The 17,162-nt window shown below is 40.1% G+C and overlaps 1 protein-coding gene across 1 annotated transcript in view; it reads right to left on the reverse strand.

Annotated features, from left to right (window-relative positions):
* Positions 1-17,162, reverse strand: part of mpp2b (MAGUK p55 scaffold protein 2b) — a 111,608-nt gene that overhangs the window by 53,572 nt on the left and 40,874 nt on the right. The window contains 2 exon segments of the mRNA XM_052038592.1: positions 3,859-4,086; positions 10,812-10,967. Coding sequence (XP_051894552.1) covers positions 3,859-4,086; positions 10,812-10,967 — 384 coding nt within the window.

The following is a 17,162-nucleotide window of genomic DNA, read 5'->3' on the forward strand; positions in this document are numbered from 1 at the left end:
TCCTAGGCCAGGTGGGGCACCTTTATTCTTCTTTTCAGCAGGTAAAAGTGCTTTTACGAGCTCACGAGCTTCCACAATGAAGTTTCCTGGGTATATGGTGAATATCAATAAAATACATGATGATGAATAGACAATGATTAATATTTAAGGAATATATGTAGGAAATGCAACAGTTGCACAAATGTAAAAGGATACGCAACCCAACTCATCTTACAAAAGAAATTAAGGATAGGATTAGATCCAAGAAGAGGGCATGCAAGCCTGAAATTTGGGAGCAGTTTAGAATTCAACTTAAAAGGGCCAGGAGTTCGATTAAAAGAGATAAAGAATATGACAGTAAAGACACGAGGAACATACAAGTGAATGTAAAGTTTCTACATGTAAAAAGAAAAAGTAAACAAATATAGGTTATTCACAGTCAGACATGGTAGAATTTATAATGAGGACAAGGAAATGGTAGAGCAATTATTTAAATATTTTGGTTCTATGTTTACAGAACAAGACAGAATTAACTTCTCCAATAACAGCTTCTTGCCCACTGCCAACAGGTTATTGAACTAACCTGAAAAACTCTAACACTACTTTGGTCTATATTTCCTTTTTATCTCTCTCGACCTGCACTAATATTGTGATGTTTATTTTGTCATGTAAGTTATGTATGATTTATGTTAATTTAAGTTTAAGTTAATTTATATCTGTCGTGTTTGTCATGTACTGTGCTGCTGCTGCAAAAAGCTAACTTTCAATGCATTTATATCCTGGGTATGCATGCCTATGACAATAAACTTGAACTTGACCTTGAATTTGAAAGGCTGGGGAACCATGAATCTAATGAAAAGAAGGAATTAAAGAAAGTTAATAATAGTAAAAGTGCTGGAGAAATTAATGGCACTGAAAGCCAATAAATTTCCATGGTCTGATAATCAGCATTCCAAAATACTAAAATAAGTAACCATGAAAATAGTGGATGCATTGGCTGGAACCTTTCAAAATTCTACGGATTATGCAGCAGTTTCTGTAGATCGGAAGATGGTAAATGCAACCTCACTATTTTAAAAAAAGGAGAGAACCACAAACCAGTGAGTAGATAGGAAAATCAAGAGACCACTAAAATAGATGTGACAATGGGGCACTGAGAAATTATCAACAGGATTAGACAAAGACAATATGCACTTATGAGAAACAAATTGTGTTTGACAAAGCTGCTGGGATTTTGTAGGAAGATAGCTGCTAGAAGAAGTAAGGAAGAACCAGTGCAGGTGGTGCACATGGATTTTTAGTAGGTCTTTGATGAAGCCCCACATAACAGAGTGGCATAAAGTACATGTGATTGGGTAATATACTTCATGCATTGAAATTGGTTAACAGACAGAAAAGAAAGAGTCGGAATAAGTGGGACATTTTTTGGGCTGGCAGGCAGTTAATAATGGGTACCACAGGGTACTCTGGGTGCCAGTTATTCACAACATAGATTAATGATCTGGATAAGGAAAATGAATGTAATCTTTCTAAATTTGTCAACAACAAGAAATTGGATGGGATTATGGGATGAGAGGAGAATGCAAAGAGGCTTAAAGATGAGTTAGTAAAGTTGAGTGAGTAAGCAAATATAGTTCAAAATAAGTATAACATGGGTAAATGTGAAGTTGTTAACTTTGGTATGACAAACAAAAAAGCATGGTATTATTTAAATGGCGATAGGTTGGAGAATGCTGGTATACAGATGGACTTGGGTGTCTTTGTACACCAGTTACTTAAAGTAAACATACAAGTGCAAGAAGCAGTTAAGAAGGCAAATGGCATATTGATCTTCACTGCAAAAGATTTTGAGTACAGAAGCAAGGATGTCTTGATACAATTGTGCAGTATTGTGTGCAATTTGGTTTCCCTACCTCAGAAAAGATATCCTTGCCACCATAGGGGAAATGCAGTGAAGGTTTACCAGACTAATTCTCAGAATGCCATTTCTGTCATATGAGGAGACATTGCACCAGAGTTTAGAGGAATGAGATCTTCTCTCATAGAGTCATAAAGTTATACAGCATGGAATCAGGACCTTTGTCCATGCTGACCAAGGTACCTTCCTGAACTAGTCCCTTTTGCCTGCATTTGGCCCATATCCCTCTAAACCTCTCCTATCAGTGAACCTGTCCAAATGTCTTCTGAACATTGTAATTACACCCATCTCTAGCACTTCCCCCGGGAGCTCATTACATATATCCACCACCCTCTGTGTGAAAAAGCTGCCCCTCAGATCTCTTTTAAATCTTTCCCCTCTCACCTTAAACTTATGTCCTCTAGTTTTAAACTACCCTCCCCTGGGAAAAAGACTATGACCATCCACTTTATCTGTGCCCCTCGTGATTTTTATAAACCTCTATAAGGTCACCTCTCAGCGTCCTTTGGTCCAGGGAAAACAATCCCAGCCTATCCAGTTTCTCCTTATAACTCAAGCCCTCCAGTCCTAGTAATATCCCTGTGATCCCTGTGAAACTTTTCTGCACCCTCTCTAGCTTAATCACATCCTTCCTATTGTAAATGGAAAGAACTCACACAGATTCTGGGGTTTAGAACAAACTTTCTCTTTATTACAAGCTGACATCAACAGGGGAGTCACTCATCCTGGAATGAACGCTCCACGATCCAAAGTTTCCATTATTCTTATACCTTTTTAATCTACTTTTTACCTCATTATCTCTACTCCGTATGCACTGTGTATACATAGAGTGAGGTAAGCCTTTTTCAGTATCAAGCTTCAGTGCCTATGTTCTATTTGAGCCATCAGTCTTGATCGCTTTGTGTGTTACATGAGCTGCAGTCCCATCTTTACCTTATATGTACAATGGTAAGCTTCCATCCTGGGGTTTGTGGGATTGTTGTTAGGCTGGTAACCAGGCATGAGTTTACTATAGTTCACTTTAGCCTGCAGTTTGTGGTTCGGATTTGTTTGAACTAGTTCCAGACTTTCTCTGCCTGGTACTAACCCTGCAGAGTCGCCCTTTATCTCTCTGATACATGATCACCCCCTTGTTCTCTATTACAGTGCTACAGAGCCATTTCACTATTCCCCACTACACTACAGTATGGCAAGCAGAAATGCATACAATACTCCATTTGCAGTCTCACCAACGTCTTGTACAACTGTAACATGACATCCCAACTCTTATACTCAATGCCCCATTTCCTCGTTGAAACATTCACAATTCCGACTGGTCTAGAGAATATAGAGAGGGTTGGATGTTTCCCTGATTTGGGGTCTAGAACAATGGGTCACAGTCTCAGGAATTGGCATAAGACATTTAGGACTAAGATGTGGGAAATTTCTTCATTCAGAGGTTGGAAAACCTGATGAATTATCTACCCCAGAAGGTGGTGGAGGCCAAGTTGTTGAATACGTTTAAGGAGATGGATAATATCTAGGCACAAAAGGCATCATTGATATAGGGAGAGAGAGTAAATAAGGTTTTGTCATAGAGGATCAGCCATGTACACATTGAATGGCAGGACAGGCTCAAAGGGCCGAGGAAACTACTCCTGCTCATTGGTTCTACCTTTCTATAATAAAGTTAATCTTAAACTTGATACCCTATAATCAAAACTCTTTTAGCCCCTTTTAACTCATCCTATGTCCACCTTTTCTTATCTCTTTTGTTTTTGTCTTTTCACTTTCATTGCTTTCCAATTGCATTGCACCTTGCTTCATCACTCACACATCTATTAAGCAAATCCCTAAACTGGTCTTCAGGCTAATGATGCAAAAAAATATAAAGTCAGGACTTGAGGATGGTCACTGTGAATCATTAATAACAGTAACATAGTCAACATTTAGCGAATGAATATAACAACTGTAGTTCTTACCTGGCGCGGAGGATGTGGTTCCTGATAGCTAGGTAGGATCTTAAGGATGACACTTCCACTGGCATTCTGGAGCATTTCCTGCAAAACCTTTGGATCATTCCCGACCTCTTTTCCATTCACTTCCTTGATGATGTCCCCCACATGAAGTAGACCTTGTTGGTCAATCATGCCTCCATGAAGAATTCGAGCAATCACAAGTTCACTGTTTTCAACCCTGAACGTTACACCCTGGAGAGAAGTATTACTGCTCATTATTGACTAACAGTCACTCCTTCTACAAGGATATTTCTTTGTTATAGAGTGAGAACATTTTGTAACTGCAGTTATATTTAAATTAACAATTCAAAGAAGCAATACAACACTTAAAGGACAGGAGCAATCGCCACATTGAATATTTAATCATTTTTCTTAGCCGCCATTTTATTCACAGAAATAGTTGACTTAAAATACCAGTCCATGTGACCAACTCAGGCTATTACATGTTTTTAGCATTTAATCTGGCCCAGGATTAAGCTATAGTGTTTCCACATGCAGGTCCAACTAATTCCTGTCCTATCTTGCATGATTCTAAAGTTGCCAAAATACACACAACTGGCCTACTTAAATAAAAATTAAGCAAACATTTGAACGGAATTTAATAAATAAGAAACAGTGAAATACTCAGAGAGAAATGCTAAAGGTGAAATTGGACTATGCCAGAGTGACATTGTATCACATACAACTCTTTAGTTCCCCTGGATGTAGAGAGGACACCTTTGGGGAGTAAAGGAGCACATAAAGTGCACTTTAGTGCTATTGGATCATATAACAGTTAAAAGAGAAATGTATTACGTATGCAATTATTTCTCTATGGAACACATCATTTCAACAGGACTTTTACTCATCACACAGATACTGATGACTAATTAATTGTAGTACTGTAAGTAGTCTCTGGAGTTCTTGTTGCAGAATCAGACCTTGTTGATCAATTAAAACTTTTTTACATTGTTTGTTGGGGATATTACAAGTCCCACATCTTATAGATCTCAGATATGGCAGCTCCAACAAGAAAAGAGAAGGAAGAAAGATAAAAAAGAAGAATGAAAATCAGGTGAATTTGGAAAAGGTAGCTGCATGCAGGCAAGGAATAAGTCTGGAACGTATCTGGAAAGCATTTGTTTCTGATCAGTAGCTGGTTTATGGTGATAGATTGATTAGGTAAATTGCAGCACACCAGATGAGTTCAAGCAATCACAGGTGAAATGCCTGAACGGTCAAGGATAAGTCACTGTTGTTAACTAATTATGTATGGCTGAATTCTACAAATCTTCTAGTTCAGACAGAATATCTAGAATAAATCTGCTGATGCTTGAATCAAGCCAAGAATAATATTTATGATGGTCTTTCTCTTGTTTTCCAGAATTCTGCAAATGCTAAAATATATTATTTTTATTAAAATATAATATATTTTAGGTTCACTAAAATATATTACTGAAGCACTTGATTCAGAACAAATCACTGCACAATTTGCTGAAGGATTATTTCACAATGCCCTAAAGGTCTCCAAGAAATTTTCAGACAATTTTTTGTGACAAATACTAAAAAAGACTGATATCTTATTTTACATACTTCAATGTAAACATTTGAAAGAACTTGCCTGTAGATTGTTGCTCTTTCAGAAGGTTAGGATGCTACTTCCCCTTGCAGTGCGATTACTAAATACTTCTCCTGTCTGGCATGTTTTCAGGAAGTAATCCTCAAAACAGAGAGAAGCTGTAGATTGTTACCTCTCAATAAAATGTTTATAATCTTTACTTCTCCATTTTTTGCATCTCATTAGATTCTCATTTGTTGATTTCCCTTCAGATCTTTTGTTCACCATTCTCTTTCTCTAATGTGGGTATTTTTAAATAGTTTATTCTCACAGGATAAGAAGTAGATTTAGCAGAAACTTTTTGATTTTCACCCAAAGAGTAAAAAAAACTTGAATTCATGGAGGTCCATTCACTATCCCAGCAGAGATGGCATCAAGTATTAGCATGGAATGAGGCTGAGACAATGACAACATAATAATTTTAAAGATCCTAAGGTCAGGCCCCCGATTTGCTGAATGCTTCCACAATTTTCTGTTTTTACTTCAGGTTTCCAGTAGCTGCAGTATTTTTTTTATTTTCATTTCCAATGTTGTATGTTTGTATTTGTGCTTGAGGAAGAGCACCAACCTCTTTGTGTCTGGAATATTTAATTGCTTTGCTTTGCAAACAAAATATTTCAATTAATGTGACTCTGGAGCAGTGTCTTCTGCAACTGGATCCTCGAATTCCTGATCGGGAGACACAGTCAGTGCAAATTGGTAACATCTCCTCCTCGCTGACAATCAACACAGGTTCACCTCAAGAATGCAGGCTTAGCCCACTGCTCTACTCTCTCTACACTCATAACTGTGTGGCTAGGCACGGCTCAAACACTATCTATAAATTTGCCTATGACACCACCGCTATTGGCAGAATCTCAGATGGTGATGAAGAGGTGTACAGGAGTGAGTTAGATCAGTTGGTTTAGTGGTTTCACAACAACAACCTCGCACTCAACATCAGCAAGACTAGGGAATTGATTATAGACTATAGGAAGGGGAAGTCAGGAGAACGCAGCGCAGTCTTCATTGAGGGGTCAGCGGTGGAAAGGGTGAGCAGTTTCAAGTTCTTGGGCATCAACATCTCAGATGATCTCTCTTGGGCCCATCACATTGATGCAATCATGAAGAAGGCACACCACTGGCTTTACTTCATTAGGAGTTTGAGGAGATTTGGTACTTCACCAAAGACTCTTGCAAATTTCTACAGATGTACGGTGGAGAGTATTCTGACTGGTTGCATCACTGCTTGGTATGATGGCTTGAATGTGCAGGATCAAAAGAGGTTGCAGAGGGTTGTAGACTCAGCCAGCTCCATCACGGACACAACCCTCCCCACCATGGAGGACATCTTCAAGAGGCAGTATCCATCATTAAAGACCCTCACCTTCCGGGACATGCCCTCTTGTTACTACCATTGGGGAGGAGGTACAGGAGTCTGAAGACCCACACTCAATGCTTCAGGAACAGCTTCTTCCCCTCTGCCATCAGATTTCTGAATGGTCTATGAACCCAGGAACACTACATCATTATTCCTCTTTTGCACTATTTATTTATTTTTGTAACTTATAGTGATTTTTATGTCTTTATGTCTTGCACTGTACTGCTGCCACAAAACAACAAATTTCACAACTTAAGTCAGTGATAATAAACCTGATTCTGATTCAAAATCTAAATAATGGATCAGTATCCAAAGTAGCATGACAATCCTGTTAGGTAACAGTCTACAGTAACTTAGTTTTCTGTAAATTTCAAGTAATTCTGATTATAAAAAGAGAACTGGAAATATTTATGGAACTGTCAAATTTTGTTTTAGGTAACATAATGCTTTGTCCAAAAGAGGAATTTCCACTTGAGGTTAAACCGATAAATTCAAATTACTACATGGCTCGGAGCTGTGGATTCAAACCTGTAAATTCTGGATTTGAATTTGCGTTAATTCTTAATGTTAGATGTGGTGGAATTAGAGAAATACAATATGTAATACAATAGTTTATCTCTTATAAACAACATGCCAATCTCTTTATCACATAAAATGAAACATCATAGAACTTAAAGGTTGCTATTCTACAAAGGTAAAAAGCTTTTTCTTGAATTTCCCTTTCTACCATCTCTTGGCCTATACTCTACTAATATCATCTTCTCTGTATCTCAGCATTCTGTACTAACAGCAGTATTGAAGCTGTCAAGTGTTTGTATGGAATGAGGCTGAGACACTAAGAAGATGATATTAAAAGAGTATATGCCAAGAGATGGTTTAGGCTCAAGTAATTGGTAATTAATAAATGGTAATTGGTTTATTATGAAAGAAAAATCAATAAGAATTGAGAATATAATAAGAAAAGCAAACAGAATTCAGAACATAGTGTTACAGTTACAGAGAAAGTGCAGTTCATGTAGACAAAATAAAGTGTAAGGGCCATGACGAGGCAGATTGAGAGATCTCCCTGATGAAAGTGGGGAGATTCCTCTTTTGGATGAAGCATTATGTACCTAACAAATTATTTGACAGTTCCATAAATATTTCCAGTTCTCTTTTTGTAATCATAATTACTCAAAATTTCCAGAAAATCAAGTAATTTTAGACTGTTACCTAACAGGAGTATTATGCTATTTTGACATGCTTGATAGCTTCACGACTGGTGTTAGCATGAAATGAGGTTGAGACATTGCTACAGCAGGAGGGGTACATATGGCACACTGTCTCCTTTACTCTGTTACATCTCACTATTCTGAGATTACAAGAAAATAAGCATTGCTCTAGAATTGTCTGGATATTCTATTTTAAACTGCAGAGCTAAATCTTTGTCCCAAAAGGAGATAGAATCTATGGATGGTATAATAGTAGCATATTAACTTCTCCGTATATTTTCACTGGCACATTTTTTCAACTAAATACTTAACAGCTGTTATATTTTGCAGTGTTTTTGATCCTCATGGAATGCACATGGTACTTTATTAGTAATTTCTCAGACCCTGCTAATAACAAATTAGAACCTCATCTTGAATTTACAAACATTTTGGGACCAATGCATTTATTTCATGCAGGGTTTCAGCACCTTTTTAACTAAGTGAACTTTTGTTGATATTAAAGTTATGAGCAGCTTGAGCAAGTCCAGACAACAATAAGGCTTAGGCTGGTAGACACCACATAGCAACTGGCAGGCAACAGCCATTTCCAACAAGAGAGAGTGTAAGCACCACCTCTTTACACCCAATGGCTTTATAGTTACCCAATTCTAAATCATGAGTAACCCTGGACATCACCATTGACCAGAAACTGGACAAGGTTCATAAATACTGGGTCAGGGGTTAAATTGACTTGACTCTTAACTTCCAGAGTTTTTCCATCATTTATATGGCATGGAATTATGGTCAGGAGCACGATGGAATACTATCCACATATATAGGTGAGTGCAGCTGTAGTTTCACTCAAAGGCTTGGCACCATCCAGGCCAAAGCAACTTGTTTGATTGGCACCTGATTAAACAGTCACTCTTTCCAAAACCTATACAATGTGAGCTCAGCATGTATCATTTCCAAGTGAAGCAGCAGTGCCTTCAAGTCCCTCTCCAATTCACATGCCATCCTGACTTGGAAATATATGGAACTTCAGCAGTGTGGGGATAATAATGATTACAGCAGTTCAAAATGTTATCTCTCCACAATTTTTTAAAGGTCAGTTAGGGATGGATAAGAACTGTCGGTCTCACTAGCAACGCCCACATAATTTGACTGAGTAAAAAAATAGTAAAATGTTGCTAACAGCAACACACCCTATGACTGATAGAAATACATTTCTTTGAACACTGTCACGATTATTTTCTGTGCTAACAGTATCAATTCCTTTTTAATTCTGTGTTTCAAGATTCATAGAAACACTGGGCTAGAAATTAGATTGCATAATTTTACACAATTGGAAACGTATTTTTCATGGAATTAAATTCCGCAAAGCCTGGTTCCATGCTATTTTGCATCACTCCAGAAATTTGATAGGTCACTTCCTAGTGGGAGTTGTGTTTGAACTTCAGACTCAATTTCTGCATCAGATGCACATCAGATGACATTATTCCCCATGCAACATACTTTTTGGAGTGTTGTTGAGAAAATCAGACCATGTTGTTCCTAGGTACAAATACAATTGGGCACTCCTGGAACAATTCTCTGTGGCAGACAGGGGACTGAATTAAGGTAAATTTGCTTACCTTCAATCTTTCAGCTTCTCTCCAACCCTCTGAACTATTAACCCACACCATTCATTAATCTCACCCACTGACCAATTACCCCAATCACCCTGTCCCTAACCCTTCAATCATCTCTGGCCGTGACCCACACATTGACCCTGGCCCTCCAATTACTAAAGCTCTGACTGCCCTGTCCCCCCTCTCTCAGCCACCCTCCATTCCCTCCCCTCCACTGTCCCCACAATGAGACAATCCTAACATTGACTTCAAGGGCCAATTCCCACCCCTTCCCCTCCATACCTGCTCCATGGTTAGCCAAAGTTCACAGGCTGAAAAATCCAGGCTGAAAATCAAGAAGACTTTTCCAGTTCTATTGAAGGGTTATTGACCTGAAACTTTAATTCTGTTTCTCTCTCCACAGATGCCAACTGACCTGCTGAGTGTTTCCATCATTTTCTGTTTGAATCTAAGACTGAGGCAATCATTGGTGCTTTGCACCATAAGCATATAAATATCCCTAATAGCACAGTACGATTTCTCGACCAATTTACCTGCAGCACCCATTCCATGTGTTTCCAAAGTTACATTTAAAATCCAAAATAAGAGACAAATATAATAAAAAATAGAAGTACAGTATCTTTTGTTGTAATTTGATGCAATGCACACCACCTGGTATAAAATTACTGCTAGTAATTAGCCCTCACACTATAAATCATGAACTCAATCACTGTATCATTGTAAGATTATTTAAACCCTTTACCTTGCTTAGTGTCTTGCTGTCCAGTGCCTGGTCTTGAGCATGACAAGAGCTTGCAATTAGTTGAAACCCTTAACACAGGCAGCCCTTATGGTAGAGCAGATACAAGGGCAGAAATGATCCGGTTCAATGGCAGAGAAATTACTTAGTGGCAAGGGATGAAGAACAGAGGAGCATGAGGAAGGTATTTAGCCCTTTAAGATTGTTCTGCTTTTCTAAGGGATCATGGCAAATCTGAGATCTCATTCTGTGAAGACACTCTCAATATTGAGTTGGAAGAAATTTCTGCTAATTTGGTGCAGAATCATGAATAAATAGTTGTGGTCATCCAATACCTTTAATGTATTTTATTTATTATGTAAACCAATCTAAATTTACATTTCTGAATCTCTGTACCTACCAAATGTTCACCCTTGACTTTGCGAATCCCCACCATTCGGACTGCATCAGGTGGGACAGGCTGATTGTTGAATGTAGAGTCCATAAAAGACTCTGGACTTGGGGGTGGAGTTTCATAGTTTTTGGAGGCGACAGAGTCATGAGCTTCCAGCAGAGACTGCAGGGAGAATGGGAGACAAAATTGATAATTCAACCTTGATGAAATATGTCAACATCCAGTCTTGAGACTCATTTTAAGTCAAGTATAACATTTACATAAACAAATGCAACATGAAAACACTACAGACTTTAGAAATTTGAAATAAAAATATATATTTTCTCAGCAAATGAGGCAGCATTTTTGGGAATGATGCACAGTAAACAATTCAGATCAATCAACCTGGTCTTCTGATGCAAGAAATATTATCTTGATGGGGAGAAAATCAAAGTACCGAAGTGCAAAGGGACTTACTTGGGGGTACTCGTGCAGGATACCCTAAAGGTTAACCACCAGGTCAGATCAGCAGTAAAAAAAGTGAATGCTATGTTGACGTTCATCTTGAGAGCTATAGAATATAAAAGGAAGTGTTGATGAGGCTCTGTGGGGCACTGGTGAGGCCTCATTTGGAATACTGTGTGCAGTTTTGGGCCCCTTATCTTAGGAAGGATGTACTGATGTTGAAGAGGGTTCAGAAAAGATTTATGAGGATGATTCCCAGAATGAAAGGGCTTACATACGATGAGCGTTTGTCGGCTCTTGGACTGTACTTACTGGAGTACGGAAGAATGAGAGGGGACCTCATAGAAACATTTAGAATGTCGAAAGGACTGGAAAGAGTAGATGTGGCTAAGATGTTTCCCTTGGTGGGTGAGTCCAGGACGAGAGGGCACAGTCTTAGAATTGGAGGGTACTGGTTTAAAACAGAAATGGGGAGAAATTTCTTTAGCCAGAGGGTAGTGAATTTATGGAATTCTTTGCCACATACAGCTGTGAAGGCCCGATCATTGGGGGTGTTTAAGGAGGAGATTGATAGGTATCTAATTAGTCAAGGTATCAAGGGATATGGGGATAAGGCCGGAAATTGGGGCTAGATAGGAATAGTTTTAGTTTAGCTCATGGAGCAGACTCGATGGGCCGAATGGCCTACTTCTGCTCCTTTGTCTTGTGATCTTGTGATCTTTGATATTAAGTGTTAATTCTTTTCTCTTTCTCCTCAGATCCTATTTCTTATTTCCAATATATCTTGCTTTAATACATAACAGTAAAACTAAAGACGTTTTGCTATAAAAGGGAATGAGAACCTTTGCAATTCCACGTGTGGTGTAATCAATAATTCTGCTGATTTGTAGAACAAGAGACATCTTTTCTTACTGCAACAATATCCAGTATAGCTATCATTTAGACAAATCCCTTTCTGATGTACTGCCGCTGCCCCAGGATGACTATATCAACATGATCTAATTCACTGCTGTCGTCTGACTTGATTATTATGGTGACTTGTGGGAGAATCCTTGTGACTAGGGATTACTCAATCACCTGTCATACTTTTGACGGCCATCAGTGAAATCCAGGATATCCATTGCAGGTCTCAGACATTTGGTCACGTTTCATTATGAACCAACTTAGGCATGTATTCTCACTTCTGAAGTCAAATGTGAGTGAAACTGGGTTTGTATCAATGCTACATCTACAGTATATTGTGAAGCAATCTCAAGGCTCTTGGTGGCAAGAAACAACTAACTTTTCTGTAGCGTACTAAATCATCTTAAGTTTCACACCTGACACTCAAAAGGACACAAGAAACCTGGAGCAGAAGTAGGCCACCCTGCCCTGCCAGGCCTCATCTCCTCTTCTCTGCCAGTTCCCACAGCCCTCAATTTCCCAATCTTTCAAAAATATATCTACCTCCTTCAAATGCCTGCAGTAATCTGACCTCCACATCCCTCCAGGCAGAGGATTCCAGAGATTCACCATCCTCTTCAAGAAGAAATTCCTATGCATTTCAGTTTTAAGTGTCCGGCCCCTTATCTTGTAAACATGTGCCCTCATTTGCGACTTGCTCATTAGTGGCGAGATGTCACCATCTATCTTGTCATGATCTTAAGTTTCAGTAAGATCACCATTCATTCTTCCAAACTCCAAAGTATACAGATCTAAGATTTTTAGCTCTTCATAATGGACAACCTCTCATCCCAGGAATTAGCCCAGTGAATCTTTCCTAAACTGCCTCCAATGCTAGTATATTCTTTCTTAAATAGGGGAACCAACCACGTCCCTCCTTCTGACCCTCTGGTTTTTGTCCAGTTACAGTAGCCACAGCAGCAGAGGGGAGGAGCTAGAAGTTATTTTTAAAGTTGTGTGATTGGCTAAGTGTTTGGCAACTCAGCCAATAAAAGAAAGGTAGGGCAAAGCAGAGTGGCCATTGTGTAAGTGGGAATCTGAGGTTTTGGCTCAAGAGACTTTGGTGAGGAGGTACAGGTGAGTAGCAGGTAAGAACAGGTAAGGCTTTTACAGTAGTTAAATAAAAATACATCAAATTACAACTAATTAAATAAAGTAGGGATGCAGGATCAGGTGATAGGGGATTCGATAGTTAGGGGGACAGATAGGAGGTTCTGTGGGAGAGATCAAGAATCCCGGATGGTCTGTTGCCTCCCTGGTGCCAGGGTCCACGATATCTCGGATCGAGTTCTCAATATTCTCAAGAGGGAGGGTGAGTAGCCAGATGTCGTGGTCCATGTAGGGACCAATGACATGGATAGGAAGGAGGAGGAAGTCCTGCAAAGAGAGTTTAGAGAATTACGTGCAAAGTTGAAGGACAGGACCTCCAAGGTTGCAATCGCAGGACTGCTACCTGTGCCACGAGCTAGTGAGGCTAGAAATAGGAGGATCATGCAGCTAAATACGTGGCTAAGGAGATGGTGCAGGAGGGAGGCCTTCATGTTTCTAGACAATTGGACTTTGTTCCAGGGAAGGTGGGACCTGTTCCGACAGGACAGTTTGCACCTGAACTGGAGGGGAACTAACATACTTGTGGGTAGGATTGCTAGTGCTGCTCCGGGGGGTTTAAACTAGATTTGCAGGGGGAGGGTCATGCGAGGACTGCAGGTATAGACAGAAATTAAAGGTTTGTACATGATAGAAATGTTCTCAGGTGCATCTATTTCAATGTAGGAAGTACTGTAGGTAAGGCAGATGAGCTTAGGGCATGGATTGGCACGTGGGATTACGACATTATTACTATTAGTGAGACTTGGATGCAGGAGGGGCAGGACTGGCAGCTTAATGTTCCAGGGTTCCGTTGTTTCAGACATGATAGAGGGGGAAGGATAAGAGAGGGAGGAGTGGCGTTACTAGTCAGGGAAAATATCACAGCTGTGCATAGACAGGACAGCCCGGAGGGCTCGTCTACAGAGGCCATTTGGGTGGAGCTGAGGAACAGGAAAGGTGTGGCCACACTAACAGAGTTGTATTATAGACCGCCCAATAGTCAGAGAGAATTGGAGGAGCAAATCTGTAGAGAGATAGCAAACCGATGTAAGAAACAGAAAGTTGTAATAGTAGGGGATTTTAACTTTCCACATATTGACTGGGACTCCCACACTGTGAAAAGGCTGGGTGGCTTGGAATTTATCAAATGTGTTCAGGAAAGTGTTCTAAATCAATATATCGAGGTACCAACAAGAGAGAATGCAATACTTGATCTCCTATTAGGGAACCAGACAGGTCAGGTGACAGAAGTATGTGTAGGTGAACATTTTGGGTCCAGTGACCATAATGTCATTAGTTTAAAGTTAATTATGTATGCCAGGTCCTCGAGTTGAGGTTCTAAATTGGAGGAAGGCCAATTTTGTGGAAATGAGAAAAGATCTAGGAAGAGTGGATTGGGATAAATTGTTTTCTGGCAAGGATGTGTTCAGTAAGTGGAAGGCCTTCAAAGGCAAAATTTTGAGAGTGCAGAGTTTGCATGTTCCTGCCAGGATTAAAGGCAAAGTTAACAAGCATAGGGAACCTTGGTTTTCAAGGAATATTGGCGATCTGGTTAAGAAAAAGAGAGAGGTGTATAGCAGGTATAGGCAACTAGGAACAAATGAGGTACTTGAAGAGTATAGAAAAAGTAAGAAAATACTAAAGAAGGAAATCAGGAAGGCAAAAAGAAGACATGAGGTTGCTTTGGCAGATAATGTGAAGGTAAACCTGAAGGGTTTCTACAAGTATATTAAGAGTAAAAGGATAGTAAGGGACAAAATTGGTCCCCTAGAAGATCAGAGTGGTCGTCTATGTGTGGAGCCTCAGGAGATGGGGGAGATCTTAAACAGTTTTTTTGCATCAGTATTTACTCAGGAAACTGGCATCGTGGATATGGAAGGAAGGGAAACAGGCAACAGTGTCATGGAACATATAGAGATTAAAGAGGAGGAGGCGCTTGCTGCCTTACAGCAAATAAAGGTAGATAGATCCCCTGGGCCTGACAAGATATTTCCTCGGACCTTGAGAGATACTCGTGTAGAAATTGCAGGGGCCCTGGCAGATATATTTAAAACGTCCTTAGCCACGGGTGCGGTGCCAGAGGACTGGAGGGTAGCTCATGTTGTTCCGTTGTTTAAAAAAGGATCTAAAAGTAAACCAGGTAATTACAGGCCAGTGAGCCTGACATCAGTCGTGGGTAAATTATTGAAAGGTGATCTGAGAGATTGGATATACAAGTATTTGGACAGCCAAGGGCTGATTAAGGATAGTCAGCATGGCTTTGTGTGTGGTAGATCGAGTTTAACGAATCGTGTAGAGTTTTTTGAGGAGGTTACCAAGAAAGTAGATGAAGGAAAGGCTGTGGATGTTGTCTGCATGGACTTTAGTAAGGCCTTTGACAAGGTCCCACATGGGAGGTTAGTTCAGATGGTTCAGACACGAGGTATCCATGGAAAGGTTGTAAATTAGATATGAAATTGGTTGTGTGGGAGAAGATAGAGTGGTAGTGGATGACTGTTTCTCATACTGGAGGCTTGTGACTAGTGGTGTACCTCAGGGATCTGTGCTGGGGCCATTGTTGTTTGTTGTCTATATCAATGATCTAGATGATAATGTGGTAAATTGGATCCACAAGTTTGCTGATGACACTAAGATTGGAGGCGTTGTAGACAGCGAGGAAGGCTTTCAAAGCTTGCAGAGGGATCTGAACCAACTGGAAGAATGGGCCAGAAAATGGCAGATGGAATTTAATGCAGACAAGTGTGAGGTGTTGCATTTTGGAAGGACAAATCAAGGTAGGACATACACAGTAAATGGTAGGGCACTGAGGAGTGCAGAGGAACAAAGGGATCTGGGAGTTCAGATACATAATTCCATGAAAGTGGTGTCACAGGTAGACAGGGTTGTAAAAAAGGCTTTTGGCATCCTGGCATTTATAAATCAAAATATCAAGTATAGGAGTTGGGATGTTATGGTGGGGTTATCTAAGACATTGGTGAGGCCAAATTTGGAGTATTGTGTGCATTTCTGGTCACCTAACTATAGGAAGGATATCAGCAAGATTGAAAGAGTGCAGAGGAGATTTACTAGAATGTTGCCGGGTCTTCAGGAGTTGAGTTACAGGGAAAGATTGAACAGGTTAGGACTTTACTCCTTGGAGCGCAGAAGAATGAGGGGAGATTTGATAGAGGTTTACAAAATTATGAGGGGTATAGACAGAGTAAATACGAGTAGGCTCTTTCCACCTAGATTAGAAGAGATAAGTACAAGAGGACATGGCTTTAGGGTGAAAGGGGAAAGGTTTAGGGGGAACATTAGGGGGAACTTCTTCACTCAAAGAGTGGTGGGAGTATGGAAAGGGCTGCCATCTGATGCAGTAAATGCGGGCTCGCTCTCGAGTTTTAAGAATAAATTGGATAGATACATGGACGGGAGAGGTATGGAGGGTTATGGACTGGGTGCAGATAAATGGGACTAGCGGAATAACGTTTTGGCACAGACTAGAAGGGCTGAATGGCCTGTTTTTTGTGCTGTAGTGTTCTATGGTTCTATGGTGATGTGTTGTAGCTGCATGATGTGGGAGCTGGTAGACCCCATTGCAGTTTGTGGTGACCACATCTGTGGCAAGTGTTGGTTGCTTGAGGAACTTGGGCTCAAAGTTGATGAATCTGAGCTTCAAACACCGATGCATCAGGGAGGGGGAAAGTTACCTGGATGCTGTGTTTCAGGAGGCAGTCACACCCATAAGATTAACTACTTCAAATTCAGTCTGTGGTCAGGGACGAGAGGCAGGAAGGGGGATCCAAGAGGCAGTGCTAGAGGAGCCTTAGACCTTGAGTTTATCCAACAGGCCTGAGATTCTTGCTCCCTGTGTGGATGAAAGTGGGGGCTGTAGGAAGGATC

This window comes from Pristis pectinata, chromosome 25 (genome assembly GCF_009764475.1).
Source record: "Pristis pectinata isolate sPriPec2 chromosome 25, sPriPec2.1.pri, whole genome shotgun sequence".
Taxonomy (NCBI): domain Eukaryota; kingdom Metazoa; phylum Chordata; class Chondrichthyes; order Rhinopristiformes; family Pristidae; genus Pristis; species Pristis pectinata.